The following is a 16,728-nucleotide window of genomic DNA, read 5'->3' as shown; positions in this document are numbered from 1 at the left end:
TGAAGTGTTATGAATGTATCCTGGTTTTCTTACCCTTTGAGTGTGAACAAAAGTACTCTTTATTGCCTATATTTTATCCCATAAGGACTGTGAGGCCTGCTGTAGTGTTTCATGTCCGTGCTAAGCTTCTAGAATGTTCTCTGATGGTCCTGATGACATCAGAGAATAATATTGCGCGATTTTGAGAGCTGAATTTGCGTAAACAGCTTGAAGGCTATTTATTATTATAGCCCTACGTATCAAATTTTACCAATACACCTGCATCTTTTGCGCTTTAAATAATTAAAGACTGTTATTTTCAAATGAATTTTTATATGCAAGAAAGGAATAAATCATTCTTGTTTTTCTCATAATAAATAACCTTGAAGCTGTTTACGCAAATTTGGCTCTCATAATTGCGTGATATTATTCTGTGACGTCATCAGGGCGGTCCGAGAACGTTCTAGAAGCTCAGCACGGACATGAACCACAGTTATAGAATATTCTCGATGTCGGTAAGATAGAAATTTTGACCCAGAAACGTCCTTCCGTGTCTATTATTTTTTTATACTGATTTTTAATCAAGTTTGTCAAATGTTTCCTTTTTCTATCCATCCTTTGTTTGATTATCGATAAAAAAAGTGTAACTTTGTCTAATTTTAAATACTACCACTTTCCAATTGTTTAAATTACTAATTATTAAATTTTTTATTTCGAAGATCATTTTGGAAGTTTCAAAAGATTTGTCTTTTTAATGTTTTAATTGAAACTCATTCATTAGCTGATCTATTTTTTTTCAATTTGAAATTGTCGAGGGGTTAACCACTACTTATTTAGGTATGCATTATTTCCACTGAAATGTATAATACACAGGATACAGGGTTCAATGAAAAAGGTGTGTTCTACTGAAGACGCCGCAGCCGCCATTTTTAATTAATGTTTTGTTTCGGGACAGTTCGGGACAGTTCGGACAACTGTAAACTTAATAAAATTTAGTAAAAAGTAATTACTTTTTTCTTTTTTGAAAGGTATAAAGTTTTTACAAGTGAACAATATAATAATTGTAATATCCTAAAAATATTTATTACATTAGAATTGCGAAACACATATTGGAACTTCTAAAGGCTATCAGTTTGTGCAAAATAATTTTTCTGCAGACAAAAAAATGGTGTCAAATTGTAAAGATGACTAATGGATATTATAATTACAAAATTAATGTAAATTATAATATAAAAATCATTATTTTGAAAAAAAATCATATTTAGAGGTGGCGCAAGCTCCATGAATTTTAACGCGTATTTCTCATTAAAAAAAAAGACTTTTTCATAAATTTTCTAAATTAAAAAAGACTTTTTTCTAAAAAGGATTTGGCAAGTTTTTGGTTTTTATTATAATTGTTTTAGTTTTTTTATGCATATTGTTTCTAATACATAAAATACCACCTTATACTGATAATTCGATGTTTAAATCATTTTTTAAAACAATTTGTTATTATTTCTAGCAATTTTCTCTTAGAATAGAAAAAAAGTCGCGGCTATGAAAAAAAAAATATTTTGGGTCAAATTTTCAATTAGGTTGAGGTAACAGTTGAATTATGTTAACAAAAAAAATTGTTTAAACATTTTATTATTATTTTAAAAAACATTGTCTTCAAATAATGCTCGAAATTGCGATTTTTACCAGAAATTCTTAACGTTTTGTCCACTTTTCACTTGAAATGAGTTAATATTTAATTAAAATTAGCAAAAATAATTTTTTAAACAAACTATTATTGTTCATAGCAATCTTGTTCTATATTAATATGAGATAGTTGCGGTTTTTCTGAAATTTCAAACTTTTTGTCACTTTCTAATTAGAGTGAAGTAGTAATACATTCAAATTAACCAAACTAATTGTTTAAACGATTTCTTATCATTTTTAATAATATTCTCTTTGCTTTATGGTAGAAAGTTGCGCGTTTTTCTGAAATATTTATCTATTTTTCTATTAATGTGACTAAATAATTATTTAATTTGAGCAAAGCAATTTTTTTAACAATTTATTATTGTTTGTAACTATATTCTTTCTTTTTTGTGAAGATATTTTTCTGAAATGATAGAGATATTTGAAATATTCTTTAAACTTTCTATATGGATCATATTCAATGTACATTTTTCTTGAAGTAATTATTGAGAGCTTTTTTGTTTAAATTAATATTAAAATTTATTATCTGATCCTAACTTGCATTAATTAATAACTCACTGAGTAAAACAATGAAAAAATGTTAAAAAGTTGAGAATAAAACGCAACTTTCTAGTAATTATCGAAGGAAAAATAATTATAAACAACTTTCTAACATCAGTAAAAGATAATATTATTTAAAATAATAATAAATTTCTTAAATAATAAGTTTCTTAACTTTAATTAATTATTTACTTCAGCATAATTAAAAATTGTACACAAAAGTAGAAAATTTGTGAAAAATCTGAAATTTTTTAGTATTATTCTAAGAGAATATTATTACCAATAATAACAATTTCTTTAAACAATTTTTTTTGTTAATGTAATTCAACTATTACCTCACCCTAATTGGAAATTTTTTTCTAATGAATAATTGGAAATCTGTTAAATTCTTGGTACTCTTTTGTATTCATTTAAATTTTTTGAATGATTGTGAATAACATTTTTTGTTTAATACTGATGAATTCTTTTGAATTCTTGGATCTTCTTTAAATTATTCGAAATATTTTAAATCTTTCAAAAAATTTCATTTTTGTAAATTCTTTTAAATTATTATGTATTCATGGAATTTTCGTGTGTTCTTGGAATTATTTTTTATTATCATTATTTCCTATGAATTCTTTTGAATTATTACGCATTCTTTTGAAATCTTTTAACTCCTTCGAATTATTGAAAATATTATAAATTCTTGTATATTTTTTAATTATGGTGAACTCTTATGTATTTATGGAATCCTTTTGCATGCCTGGAATTTCTAGGACTTCTTTTGCATTCTCATGAATGCTTATGAATTCCTATGACTTATTATGAGTTCGTTTGATTTCTTAGCTCTCCTTTGTATTATTGGAAATCTTTTAAATTTTTTAAACTCTTTTGAATTCTTCTAAATTTGTTGAACTATTGTGACTTCTTGAAATCCTGTTGAATTTTTAGAGTTCATTTGAATTCCGGGAATACGTTTGAATTTCTCTGAATTCTTTTAACTTTTCTAATTCTTTTACATTATGTGAATTCAGATGCACATCAAACTAGCTAGTGGTTAACCCTTAAAAAATGGTTCAGCAATCAAGGTTTAATTTTGTAATTTGTTGCCTTAAATCGAACTCAATCTTTGGCGAAGCTTAGTCCTATTCTATGGAAATTAATGAACAAAAAATTTTGCCATTGGGACAAATATTTATCGAGGGCGATGAGGTGAAATTTGTGGATTTTTAACTGCATCTGCCAAATCGTGAAAAGAACATGCTCAAATAAGCAATCTCCTACAAGAAAATTTTTTTTTCGAAATTACGGCGTGTCCCAAAAAATACCGATTTTGATTCAGAAAGAGATGCTTAATTTCTGCATAATTTAATTGAAAATAATAACAAAAAAATCAATTTTGGACTTTTATAAGCTCAATTAAATTGAAGGACGCGTCTCAAAAAGCGCTGAACCTGGTACAGAAAAAGTTCCATAATTTCGATTTTTTCTTAATTAAAAAAAAGAAGCACTTCCGAGATAAACCCATTTCAAAGATACGGCGCGTCCCTCAAAGAGAAAATATTAATCGAACTCAACCATAATTTGCTACAGCGACAAGAGTTAATTTAAAACTATGAGTTTAAGATCATGAAAAACTTTTTCGAAATTTGGCACTTATTCCCGTGACACTTAATTTGTAACTTCTTTAACATAAATAAAAAAGTGGTCTTTAATAGTTTCGATAGGATTTTTTTTCGGGCTAAACCTTTTGTAGAAAAAATTTAACTTTTAAAATGAAGGTCAACAATAAATTTCTTTATTTCGAATGTGGATCATTTCGTTCCATATCTTTTTAGGCTTAAAAGAAAGCTGAGTTTTTCCTTAGAAGAATAGTGAGTATCAATTTATTTTACTCAAAAATGTTACAATTCCATTTAAATCTAATTATTTACTATACGATTCTGGTCGACTTTAGACATCGAAGTCCCGCTGTAGTGTTTTATAATGTCCAACTGTTGACGTGAGAATAGTGAAAACTGTGTTTTTCGGGGACTGTTAATTTAATATTTATAAAAGGTAGTGATTTTCTGTTAAATAACTTCTTTGTATATCTTGTTTAGAAGCTACGCAATGCGCATTATGCTATACGGGACAAAATGCTTGCTTTCCAATTGAAGTGTTAACGTGAGGCGTTTTGCTTATGCATACATAGTTGCAACAAAAAGTGATGTGTTTTTGAATGCTGTTTTTGGATTAATTAGCTTGATCAAGTGAGCGACCGAGTATCAAGACCGATTATTGTCTCCGCATTAGAAACAAAATTTTCAAAATGTTTTTCACGACGCAGTAAAATCCACCGGAAACGGTTTAGACGCCCCTGACTATGTTCGGTTTTAGCATAAATCCAGGGGGGGGGGTCCCCGCCCACTGTCAGTCCCAGAACTGATCTTAAATTTAGGGTTCACTGTATTTTAAAAAAATGTTCTTCTATTGGCAATGTTTAAACTTTGATACGCCACATGGTGATAAAAATCCGAACTAGAAAGAATAGGTACGATCTTATGGAAAAATGCGAAACCGAAAAATTTTTTTTAATTCTCTGATTTTTCCTTGAATAATTTTTCATTTAAAATCATTAATATTCAAATATTAGCATTCTGTGTCTTGTAATACTTTTAACATAGAATATATTATAAACGGAATAAAACAGTATTTCATCTACAAATTAAAAAATTTCAAATTTATTCATTCATTTTAAAAAAGTCTTTTTTATAATAAAAGATTGCTTTTTGACAAAATAATTGAATTCTTAACATACTGGTTGAATATTCCACCTAAAAAGACAAATTCCTAATGAAAAAGTGTCATAGTTTATATTTCAATAGGAAAGAATTAAATTTATACAAAAAAAAAGAATTCTAAATATTACTTCAACAAAAAATCAATTTTCCTCGAAACTGATGCATTTTTACTCAACAAAAACGAAATTTTAAACTGAAAAATTATTTTTTTTTTACCAAAAAATGCGAATTTTCAATTAAAAAAGATCAATCTTAAAAATGGAAGTTATATTTTCAACCAAAGAAAATAAAATAAAAAGAAAGTTTCAACGAAAAAAAATAAACATTTAACAATGTAGTTCAATGTTTACCCAAGTAGTTGAATTTTCAATTAAAAAAGATTAAATTTCAACAAAGTAATTCAAACTTTCAACCGAACAGATGAATTTTCAATTAAAAATATAAATCTTTAGCAAAAAAAATTTATTAACAATTCGATTTAACCAAATCTTTTAAACCAACTACTTGAATACTCAAGCAAAGAAGAATGATTTTTAATCAAAAGGTTGCATTTTAATTTTAAAAAATTAAGTTTTTTCTAAAACAGATCAAGTTTTAAATCAAAACGATAAATTTTCAAAAAAATAGCTGAATTTTATGTTGAAAGAGATTTCAGTCGAGTTTTCACGATCAAAATATGAAATTTTAAAAAAGAAATAAGTTTCTATGAATAAAAAATTAATTTTACACCAAAGAACACAAATTTTTAACCAAGATGAATGACTTTTTAAATAAATTGTTGAATTCTCTATTATATAGTTGCATTTTTATCAAAAAAAGATCAAATTTCTCTACAAGCAGAAAAATGTTTAATTACAAAAACAAAAAGTTGAGCTTTCATCCAAAACATATTCCAGTTGATTCTGCAAGATCAAAAATGGATTATTTTAATAAAAAAATAAACTTCTTTTTTCGACCAAAAAGTATGAATTTTTAACAAAATAGTTGAATTCTCTACCAAACAGTTGCATTTTTATCCAAAAAAGATGAAATTTTTTTTAAACAGATGGATTTTTAATTAAATAAAATCAAAAACAAATGTTTAAAAATAGTTGAATTTTCATCCAGAAAATATTTCAGTTCTTTTTTCAACATTCAAATATTATATTTATACAGTAGAATTCTCAACAAAAAAATACGAATTTTTATCCAATAAAGATAAAATTTTTGCCAAAGCATGTGAATTTTTAAATAAAAAAGACAAACTTAAAAAAAAAAGAGTTGAATTTTCAACCGAAAAGTTACAGTTTTATTCAAGAAAAATTCCCAAAGAAGATTCTAGTTCACATTCTAACACTAAATGACCAAAATAAGAACTTTAAACAATTTTTAACCAAAATGGATGTATTTTTAAGAAAATTATTAAATTTTCAACCAAATAATAAAACTTATATCTAAAAGGCTAATCTTAAGAAATGCTTCAACTTAAAATGAGATTGTTCAATTTTAAACGCTTTAAATTAGAAATTATACAATTTCAACTCCTTTATAATAAAATTGCCCATTTAAAACGAAAATAGAATCTGAAACTTTACAATTTGGAACCCTTTTAATTAGAAATAATACAGTTTTAATTCCTTTGAATTTTAAATGATCGAATTTTTAGAATTGTATTCGGAAAATATTTCATTTTTAACGTTTTGTACTTTTCCTATTTTCGAAATTTTATTTTAACCTTAAATCATTGAAATTCGAGAAATTCTACACAAATAACAAACAATTATTGTACTATTTATTATGATTTTTAAAAGATTATAAACTTTAATGGACTTATTTCGAAGCAAACTAGAACTCAAAGTAATTTTTTATTAATTTATACATAAAATATTTACTATTTAAAAATATGATTTAAAATTTAGGTTAGAGTCCGTATTTAAATTCTAATCGTCTATTATTCATTTTCTTTGCATAATCTGGACAAAATTTTTTACAATTTGTTCACAAAACAATCTTAAAAACACTTTTAAGCAAAAATTAAAATACACCTTTAAAATTGTACCTACTCTTTCTAGTTCCAGTTTTCGGCACCAGGTGGCGAAATGGTGGACCACCGTTCCCAGTAGTTCCAATTTTCTTACCTTCCCATTGGTCATAAGTAATTTTTGGCAGAATAAATATTTGACCTTCAAAAATGAGGGTCAAATGTTAAAGAATAAAATGTCACTTTTTTGGAATTTCTACTTTTTTTTCTTTGTTCCTTAATTTTAGGTTTAATAGAAAGCTGAGGATATTTAATTAAACACCGTGAAAGTGAAAATTTAAAAATTATTTAAAAAATTAAACAATTATCAATTCACTTTTTTACTTCAAGAGCTTTAAAGGAAACAGCTTCAACTTTTTTAAACTTGAAATGAAGGGAAAAATAATCTTCGAAATTCGCTAAAAAGTGCAATTTATTCTTGTCCTTTATTTCTGAAGGCCAATATGGTTTTTTTCTATCTCAAAAAATGCTTGTAATCAATGAAAAAGGCTTGAGAAATCATATTGAAACTGTAGATCACATTTTTTATTGATATTGGGAATAGTGGTCTACCATTTCGCCACCTGGTGCCCAAAACTGGAACCAGAAATAGTAGGTACAATTTTAAAGTTGTTAATTAATTTTTGAATAACAGTGTTTTTACGATAGTTTGGTGAAGTATGCAATAATGATTAAGTACTAAAAACAAATCTTCATTAAAAAAACAAATAATTTAAATAGAATTTCCATATTATACAGTGAAAAAACACATTTTTGTCAAATAGGTTTCAAGAAAAAATAATTATTTCACTATTTCATGTAAGCTTCAATGAATTAAAGTTTGAATAAACTTTAATTAATGTACGTAGCGACACATTTTATCGATATTATGCGAAGAATACGAATAATAGACGATTTAGGGTGGCCATTTTAATCCAAGAAAAAAATTCCCGGTCATTTTCCGGTTTGCAAACATTTTTCACGGTCAGTGAAATTTAAAAAATTGAATTCTAAAGCTAACAATTTTTGCATTTAGATTAACAAAAACTGAGCTGAAAATGCAATAGCTCAAAGTGGAACTCTTGAATTTAAATCTTCTAAAATAATGTACACATATAAAATGGAAGCTACTAACACTTTTAAACTGAACAATTTGTTATTAAATGCAGTTAAACTGCAAAATAAATGTTTTAAATGTTATAAATTGTAGAGTTCAAAGATTCAGATTCAGTTCTAAATATATAATTCCGCGTTATGATTTTCAATGCTCTAAAGTATAAATTAAAGAATCAATCAATGAATTAAACATTTTTTTAAAAATCTTGAAAGAACTGAATTTTTTTTATTTTCAATTTGTTTAAATATTTTTGAAATTATTTCAGAACTTCTAAACATCCTTTAAAATTAATCTTTTTTTTCTCCATGTTTTTTTGTTGTTGAATTTCTGCCAAATTAAACAAATTTCCTTAGATTCTTCCACATTCACGTTTAATTTTGTAAATCTTTCTAAATCTTTTTGAATAATCTCTCAAAATTATCTTTTCAAAATAAAAATCATTATTAATTTCCGTAGGAAATGTTTTTTAATCTTCTATGGCCATTCCAAACTATTAAAAATCTTTTAAATTTTTGGTTCGAAATCTGCCAAAATCTACATTTTGGCGTTACACGTACACACATTTATAAAATTATTTCAAATCATTTCAAATTTTAATTGAATTTTTTCAAAACTTTTAAGTATTTCTTCAACTTCCTTGATTTTTTTAAAAGAATAATATGTGTTCAATTGTTCTTTATACATCGAAGTTCTACAATTTTACTTACAAATTAATTTTTTTTCAATTAGAACAATTAAAATGTAACGTTCAAAATTTAGTTTTTAATATTTAAATACAATTGCTGATTTTAAATAAACATTCAGATATCTCTAAATATTAAGTAATTCTTATTTTTCTCAATTAAAAAATTTCAAATTGGATGGTTTAAAAATGGAATATTTTAGACTGAAATAATATTTGAAATTTTATGAAAGCCTTTGTTTATAAATATATTATTTTGAAGTAATTTTAAAAGTGAAAATAGTTTATAAAGCTTAAATTGGGCATTTACATTTGTTTAACTAATAATACTTTCCAATTAAAATAGTTTACATAATTTTTAACGTTAGAAACGGGAAATTCGAAAATTTCGAACTGATTTTGAATCTTCTTGTAAAGTTATTTATTATTCACTTTTTAAATCTTAAAGAACAGTTTAGATTTTAAAATCATTATTAATTTATATTCACAGTTGATCAACTGAAACTGTATTTTAAAAAAGGATGGAAATCATAGTTGGACAGATATTTCTGTAAAAAATATTTTTCTTCGCCTTATAAGATGTAAAATCCATCTACATCCCTTTTTTCCGATAAAGACTTACTTTTAGTATCCAACAATTACTTAAAACTCCACGACAAAAATCGTGAAAACACTTTTATGCAAAAATTAATGCACACCTTTAAAATCGTACCCATTCTTTCTAGTTCTGATTTGTGTCACCAGATGGCGGAGTACAGTTTAACCATTCCCAATAAGAAGCGTTTTCAATCATCGACACATCTTTTTTTCATAAATGAAGAATTTTCGGCCCATTTTCTAAACTTAGGGTTTTGAGCGAAAAAAGCTCAGGTTTCTCTTGAGTTTAAAAATAAACCAAAGAAACGGCAAAACGCCTAGTTATCGCCAAGACCTTAGTGATCGCCTACTGGCATATTTATATGAGAAAAAAGAAGAAATTAAGCATTAAAAATATGTTAAAAGCAATAACGTATATTTTAAACTTTTAGCGCTTTTTACGTTAAATATTTTTTTTATCGTTAAATATTTGTCCCGATGGCAAAAAACTTTTCCCATTATGTTCCATCCAATAGGACTGTTTGGCGCATTTTGCGTAAATTCAGAAATAATGCCCCATGTACCTATTAAACGTTGAAAAACTTATCTTATTTTGAATTATTTTAACCAGAATTAACGAAACAGTAATTTTAAATATGAAATGCGAAAATCAATGGCTTGAGTGAATTCAACTGCGCAATTATAAGCTAATCAATAAAAGAGAATTAAATATTCGAGAAAAGAAAATACTTAACCAGCGAACAAGAGCTGCTGTTATTTTGATCCTATTTACAATTTTACTTTGTTTCTCTAAAATTGAGAGATTCCCACGATCAAAAATTATCTGTTCTCCTCCTTTAGAAAATTTCGTTTTATTTTGTTCTAGGGCAATGCAGTTTTATGGAAACCCTCGGACACAGCAATACTATCGAATTGGTGGATTTTTAAAATCTGCAGAGAAGCTGGCGTGCCACCAGGTGTGGTTAATTTCGTTCCCGCTCTCGGTCCGGACTTTGGTGACACGATAACGTCCTCACCTCACCTCTCAGGAATTAATTTTACCGGCTCGGTGCCGACCTTTAATCGACTCTGGTCCCAAGTTGGCCAGAATGTCAACAACTACAGAAATTACCCAAAACTTATAGGCGAGTGCGGGGGGAAAAATTTCCATTTTGTGCATCCGAGCGCGGATGCCGAATCCATTGTGATGGGAACCATACGAAGTTCTTTTGAGTATAATGGACAGAAATGTTCGGCCTGCAGCCGAATGTATGTTCCAGAATCACTTTGGCCGAAGGTGAGTTGAAGATTTAGCTCCTGTCTTCTATTTTCTATTTCTATTTTCTATTTCTAAACTTACATTTTTAATTTAAAGAATTTTTAAATTCTTTCTTAAATACTTAAACAAATAAAAAATAAAAGCCTTTGATGCGGCGATTTTGAATAAAAAACATTTTTATTTAATAAATAAATTGTTTAAATTTATTTGCACTTTAAGTAATAAAAAGTGAACAAAAACGATTTCAAACCAGTTCAAAATTTAGAAATTTTCTGATTTTATCGTTAAAACCTAAATGGTTTCAATTTGAAAGTCTTAGTCATTAAACAAATGTGTACGTGTAACTGAAAGTTTATAAACTTTTTTCAACTTAAAAATAACTTCATAATAATATATTCTTAATTAAAGGATTTTATTAAATTTAAAATATTGTTTCAGTCTAAAATATTCAATTTTTAACCCATTCAATTTGAAATTTTTAATTAAAAAAAGATTAATTATTGTTTATTTAGCAATATTTGAATTTTTATTTGAGACAAGTAAATTGAAACCAAATATTTAAAAGGAAAGAATCTTTAACTGACTTGTTTGACATAGAAAACCTGGAATCGTTAAAATTTCGAAGAGCCTTTAAACTTTGAACGTTGCAATTTTAATTGTTGTATTTGAAAAATGCTTCATTTGTAAGTGAAATTCCTAAATTTTGATGTATAATTTACAAATAAACATTTTTAGAAGAAATTTGAGTAATTTTAAGAGATATTTAGGAGTTTTAATAAGATAAAAAATTATCATACAAATTTTAGAAAGTTTTCTTAAAATCTTCTAGAATCTTTTTTGAAAATTTTGTTTAAATCTTTGAAAAACTTTTTAAATATTCTCTTAAAATAATTTTTCAAAATGAAAAGTTATTTTTAATTTTTTTAGGAATCTTAAAAAGCGTTTGTATTCCTTTGAAGCCTTTTACAATTCTTGAAATAATAAAAATAATAAATGTTCAATTTTTTTTATAAATCTAAATTTTAAAGAAATTTTCTACAAATTGCAGGATTTTCTTAAAATTGTAGAAAAAATTCAATTCATTTTGACAGATAATTCCAAGTTCATAAAAAATTTCCAAAATAATTTTAAATTTAAAACCAATTTAAAACAACTTCTAGATTGCACAAGATTTTGAAGTTAAATTTTGAATCTTTTTAAGGATGTTCAAACTATTTAAAAAGAAAATAATTGCATTTCTAATTCCAGAAGAGTTCAGTTACAACTTTTTCAATTTTTCAATATTTGATGTTTCTAGCTTAAAATTCCTTAAAATTATATAATTTTGAAAATTTTAAAGTTCATTGATTGATTTTTTAATTTAGATCATTGAAATGGATAACGTGAATTTATATTTTTTTATATTGAAAAATGTTAGTATCTTCAATTTTATACGTGTAAATTATTGAGCATTTAAATACAATATTTTTGTAATGAAAACTTTTAAATTTCAATTTTAAAAGTTCAAAATTTAACAGTTTGTTTTGAGTGCTTTTATTTGCAGCTCAGTTTTTATTACTTCAAGTTGGAAATTTTGTAGCTTTAGTGTTCCATTTTTTAAATTTCATTGACCGTGAAAAATGTTTACGATCAGGACAAACACCGGGACCGTACTGAAATTACATAACGGACTGTAGGACTTATTTTATATTTAATGATAAGATCTTAAATAAATGTTTGCATTTTGCGACAAATGTGAATACGTTACTTTGAGTTCACGGGGAAAATTGAAAAGCTTGACCGGGAAATAACCGGGAATTTGAAATCGCCAACTCTGATAAAGTTCTTAATCCTAAAAGTACAGACTTCTACGAAGAACCTATCGAGTTCAGTGAGCAGGGTGGCCACCAACCCGGGAGAATCGGGAGAACCGGGAGAAAATCGGGAGAAAATCGGGAGAAAGTTGGGAGAAAAATTTACACCGGGTGATTTCCCGTATTTCATAATTAATGCGTTTTGTAATTTTTTCAAAGTGCCCAATTAGAAAGCAAATCATTATTAAAGTTTTTAAAATAATTAAAATTTAAAGGTTCACAATGTTTTCCGTTTTGAATGTCACTTAATACCACATGATATGCTAGTTATTAATAATATATTTACCATCTTTAAAATTTCTATAATTTTAATTTAATTCAAAATGACAACACCATTTCGCTATTACATATTCAAAAATTTCGTAATAAAGGCCTTGATAGTCAGTTTTGAATTAGATCATTTTAGATGTAAATATAAAGCAATCTCGAATTGAAACGCTTAAGATTGTACAATTTCAAAAAATAGAATAATATTGCAGCATTCTTGTAGTTTATTATTTATTTGAATTTTCAAAGTAATATCTTTAAATTTTTTGATTTTTTTGGTGAAGACTTAAACTAATAAATCATTTGAAATTGGAAAATATTTAATTGGAAAATTTCAAGTGTTAATAATAGTTCGAAAGGAAGATTTGATATTAATAAATTAAAAATTGGGTTTGAAATGACAAAAAGACAAAAATTAAACTGCCTAACTAAAATTGATACAGGAAGGAAAAATTACTCTTTAGTTTGAAAGTTTATTTAGTATAATTGAATTAATTCTTTTGTATTATAAAAATTTATTTAATTAGTATAAATTTTAAATTATTATTTCGTTATTTAATAACAATTTAAAATTCTAGAATTTCATAAGCTTTGACTTTGAAAGATATAGTTGAGTTTTAAATATTAATTGTCAAATCTTAATCGCTTTGATTTTATAATTGTTCAAATCAAAAATTTTTCAGTTTTTTATTTCCTCGGTTTTTAAAATTGCCCAATTTTCTCAATTTTTAATATCTAATCATTAAATTTCGTAATTCTTCAATTTAAAATAAAATTTTTTACTTTGGAGGGCTTCGATCTATAAATTATACAATTTCATTCCCTTTTATTATTAAATCGTTCAAAATTGTGCAATAATTTTTTCCTTTTCCGAAGCCTTCAATTCGAAATGATTAATTATTGCTACAATTTTTTGAAATATAATGTTGAAAAATTGGTTTTAAAATTGATTTTTAAATTTGCATATTTTTCATGTTAGGAAATAAAAATCCAGGTACGTGAACGCGCGATTTGCGACAATTGAGTTCTTGCAAAAGGGTTTGCTGATGCTCATCGATTTTCGCAATTGATCATATATGTGAAAAAACTGGGTTTCGCTAAGGAATTTGATTTTTTTATAAATCGGGATAAATCACGAATATTTACCGGGAGAACCGGGAGAAAGTCGGGAGATGGAAATTTGAAAAACAGTGGCCACCCTATCAAAAATATCAAAAGATGAGATTCAAAATACCTATTTTTCTTTCAATACAAACTTCCTTCATCAATTTGAAGCAGACACTTTTGAAAAACTTTAATATATAAGCATAAGAAAAGTTAATAATAATAATAATTTCCAATAAAAAATGTTACTCCAGGGTGGCCGCTGGACCGGGAAATAATTGGGAATTTATTTTTTAACTGGGAGTTTTACAAATTTTCAGGAAAAAAAATTTGTTCAACTTTGATTTCAACCATTTATTAAATGATTAGTTAAATTGCTATTTTTTCCAACTATGATATCATTCAGTTTAGAATTCGTAATTCGAAAATCTTTTAATTTAAAAATGTTGCATTTTATATATTAATTTTTAAGCTTCCATTTTAATTAAAAGAATTTAAACTGCATTTTTAAAGACTTAAGAATTAAAAGTAACATGCGTTTGAAGTAGAAGATTTTGGATAAAAAATATTTTTTGTGGTTCAACTCTGAATATAAATTAATTATTTAAAAAAAAGGAACTGTACTTTCAGAATTAAAAAGTGAATAATAATTGTTGTTGCAAGACGATTCGGAATAAGTTTACCGCTTACGAATTTCCAGATTTTAACGTTAAAAGTTAAACTGTTTTAATTTGAAAGTCTTATTATTTAAACAAATGTAAATGTCCGATTGAAACTTTATAAACTATTTTCATTTTTAAAGTAACCTAAAAATAATATATTCATAATTAAAGGTTTTTATTAAATCTCAAATATTGTTATAGTCCAAAATGTTCCGCTTTCAAGCCATTCAATTTTTAACATTTTAATTAGAAAAAAGAACTGCTTAATATTTAGTAATATCTGATTGTTCATTTAAAGTCAGTAATCATAGATTAACTATTCAAAACTAAAAAAAACAACTAAATTTTGAACGATACATTTTTAATTGTTCTATTAAAAAAAACGTAATTTATAAGTCAAATTGATGAATTTCGATATATAAATAACAGTTGAACACCTATTATTCTTAGAAAAAAATTGAGTAAGTTAGAGAAATTTTTACAAGTTTAGAAAAAATTCTAAATTATTTAAGAATTTTTAATGATTTCAAATAATGCAAACGAAGAGTCCACGGCCGGCCTAATTTAAAGCAAAATATAGGGTTTTTGCAAATTTTAACAGAAAATTTATAAGCTTTTTAAGAATTGTGAAAGGCTTTAGGAGTGAAGGAATAAAATTTATTTCCTTAAGATTTCGAGCACAATTGTAAATGATTTTAAATTTTGAAATATTAATATCAAGAGAAGATTTAAAAATTATTTAGAAAGAATTACAAAATTGTGAAAAATTATTGTGGAAGATTTTAGGAATATTTTTTTTGGCAGAATTAAAAAAAAATTCTAGGAAAAATTCAAATAATTTAAAAAGATGTTTAGAGGTTCTAAAAAAATTTCAAAAATAATAAAAAATGTGATGTAATGTAAAACATGTACATTTTTCAAGATTTTGAATCTGCATTTTTGAACTCTACAATTTATAAAAGTTAAACAAAATTTATCCAGCAGTTTAACTACAGTTAATTTAAAATTTCTCAGTTCAAAAATGTGAGTAGCTTTTATTTTATATGAATATTTAAAAACACAATTTTTGAATAAAAAAACTTTTAAACTTCAATTTTTAAAGTTTAAAATTCAAAAATTCTACCATTAATTTGTAGCTCAGGTTTTATTACGTCGAGTGGAAAATTCTTTAGATTTAGATTTCCATTTTTTCAATTTTAGTGACCTTCAAAAATGTTTTCGAACCGAGAAATGACCCAGATTTTTTTCTTTGATTAAAATGGCCCTCCTGTATTCGCAAAAATACGTAAGTTCCTGTTAACATAATTTTTTAATAAAAATCTGTGAGAATTATCACACTAATGAAGTCTCAAACTAAAACAGCCTAACTCACAAAAATTGAAATTGTTCAGGCCAAATAAAAAAATTCAAAAATCAGATTTTGAATTCAAAATAACATAAAAAAATCATTCCTAAGATTACGCTACAGTAGGGTGGTCCTTATTATTTTTTTATGCGCTTACTCTAATTAGCGGCAATAGGCCCCCAAAAAAGCTATTTATGAAAGTTATTGACTAATTAAAAAACTAAAAAATGCATTCTGCCCATAGTATTCAACGTAATACTTTTAAACTTCGGGAAAGCAAAATTTTTGGCTTCAGAAATCAATAAATAAATTTGAAAATACAAAATAAACAAATAAAAAATAGCGGTCAAATTAAAATTTTTTAAATGTAACGAAGTATTTTACAACTTCCTAAAAACAAATTGTTTGGCACAGTGAAAATTTTTAGTTTAGGACAGATTATCACACATTGGCCAACATAAATCGAAAGTAGTTTTTTCGCTGCGAAATAAATTTTTTAATAGCCCTTACAATCGAAAAGATTTCTCCAGATTTTGGTTGCAACAAAATAAAATATAAAAAATATAAAAATATAAATATAAAAATATAAAAAATTGAATTTATTTTAAAAATTACCAATTGTTTATAAAAAAATTGTATTTTTGTTCTCTTAAGAGACAACATTTGCCTGCATATTATTCCTTATTTTTTGTTGTAAAAAATGCGAAAAGAAATACTATGTAAGTAGATTCTATTGTTTAACGAGATACAAATTTTTTAGTCTGACAAGCGAGCGTTTAAGAGCATGTTGTACTTCATTCTATTCAAAATAAATAATACTAATTACTATTCTTTTGAATTAATTTTAATTTGTTTATAAAAAAGTGATATTTTTAAAAAT

At 25.6% G+C, this 16,728-nt stretch overlaps 1 protein-coding gene across 1 annotated transcript in view; it reads left to right on the top strand.

Moving 5' to 3' along the window:
- The window catches only part of LOC117167363 (delta-1-pyrroline-5-carboxylate dehydrogenase, mitochondrial), a 69,569-nt gene that overhangs the window by 36,199 nt on the left and 16,642 nt on the right, over positions 1–16,728 (top strand). Inside the window, exon 4 of the mRNA XM_033352242.1 lies at positions 10,225–10,635. Within this exon, the coding sequence (XP_033208133.1) occupies positions 10,225–10,635 (411 nt within the window). The remainder of the gene's footprint in view (positions 1–10,224; positions 10,636–16,728) is intronic.

This window comes from Belonocnema kinseyi, chromosome 1 (genome assembly GCF_010883055.1).
Source record: "Belonocnema kinseyi isolate 2016_QV_RU_SX_M_011 chromosome 1, B_treatae_v1, whole genome shotgun sequence".
Lineage (NCBI taxonomy): Eukaryota > Metazoa > Arthropoda > Insecta > Hymenoptera > Cynipidae > Belonocnema > Belonocnema kinseyi.
This window is presented reverse-complemented; position numbering and strand designations above follow the sequence as displayed.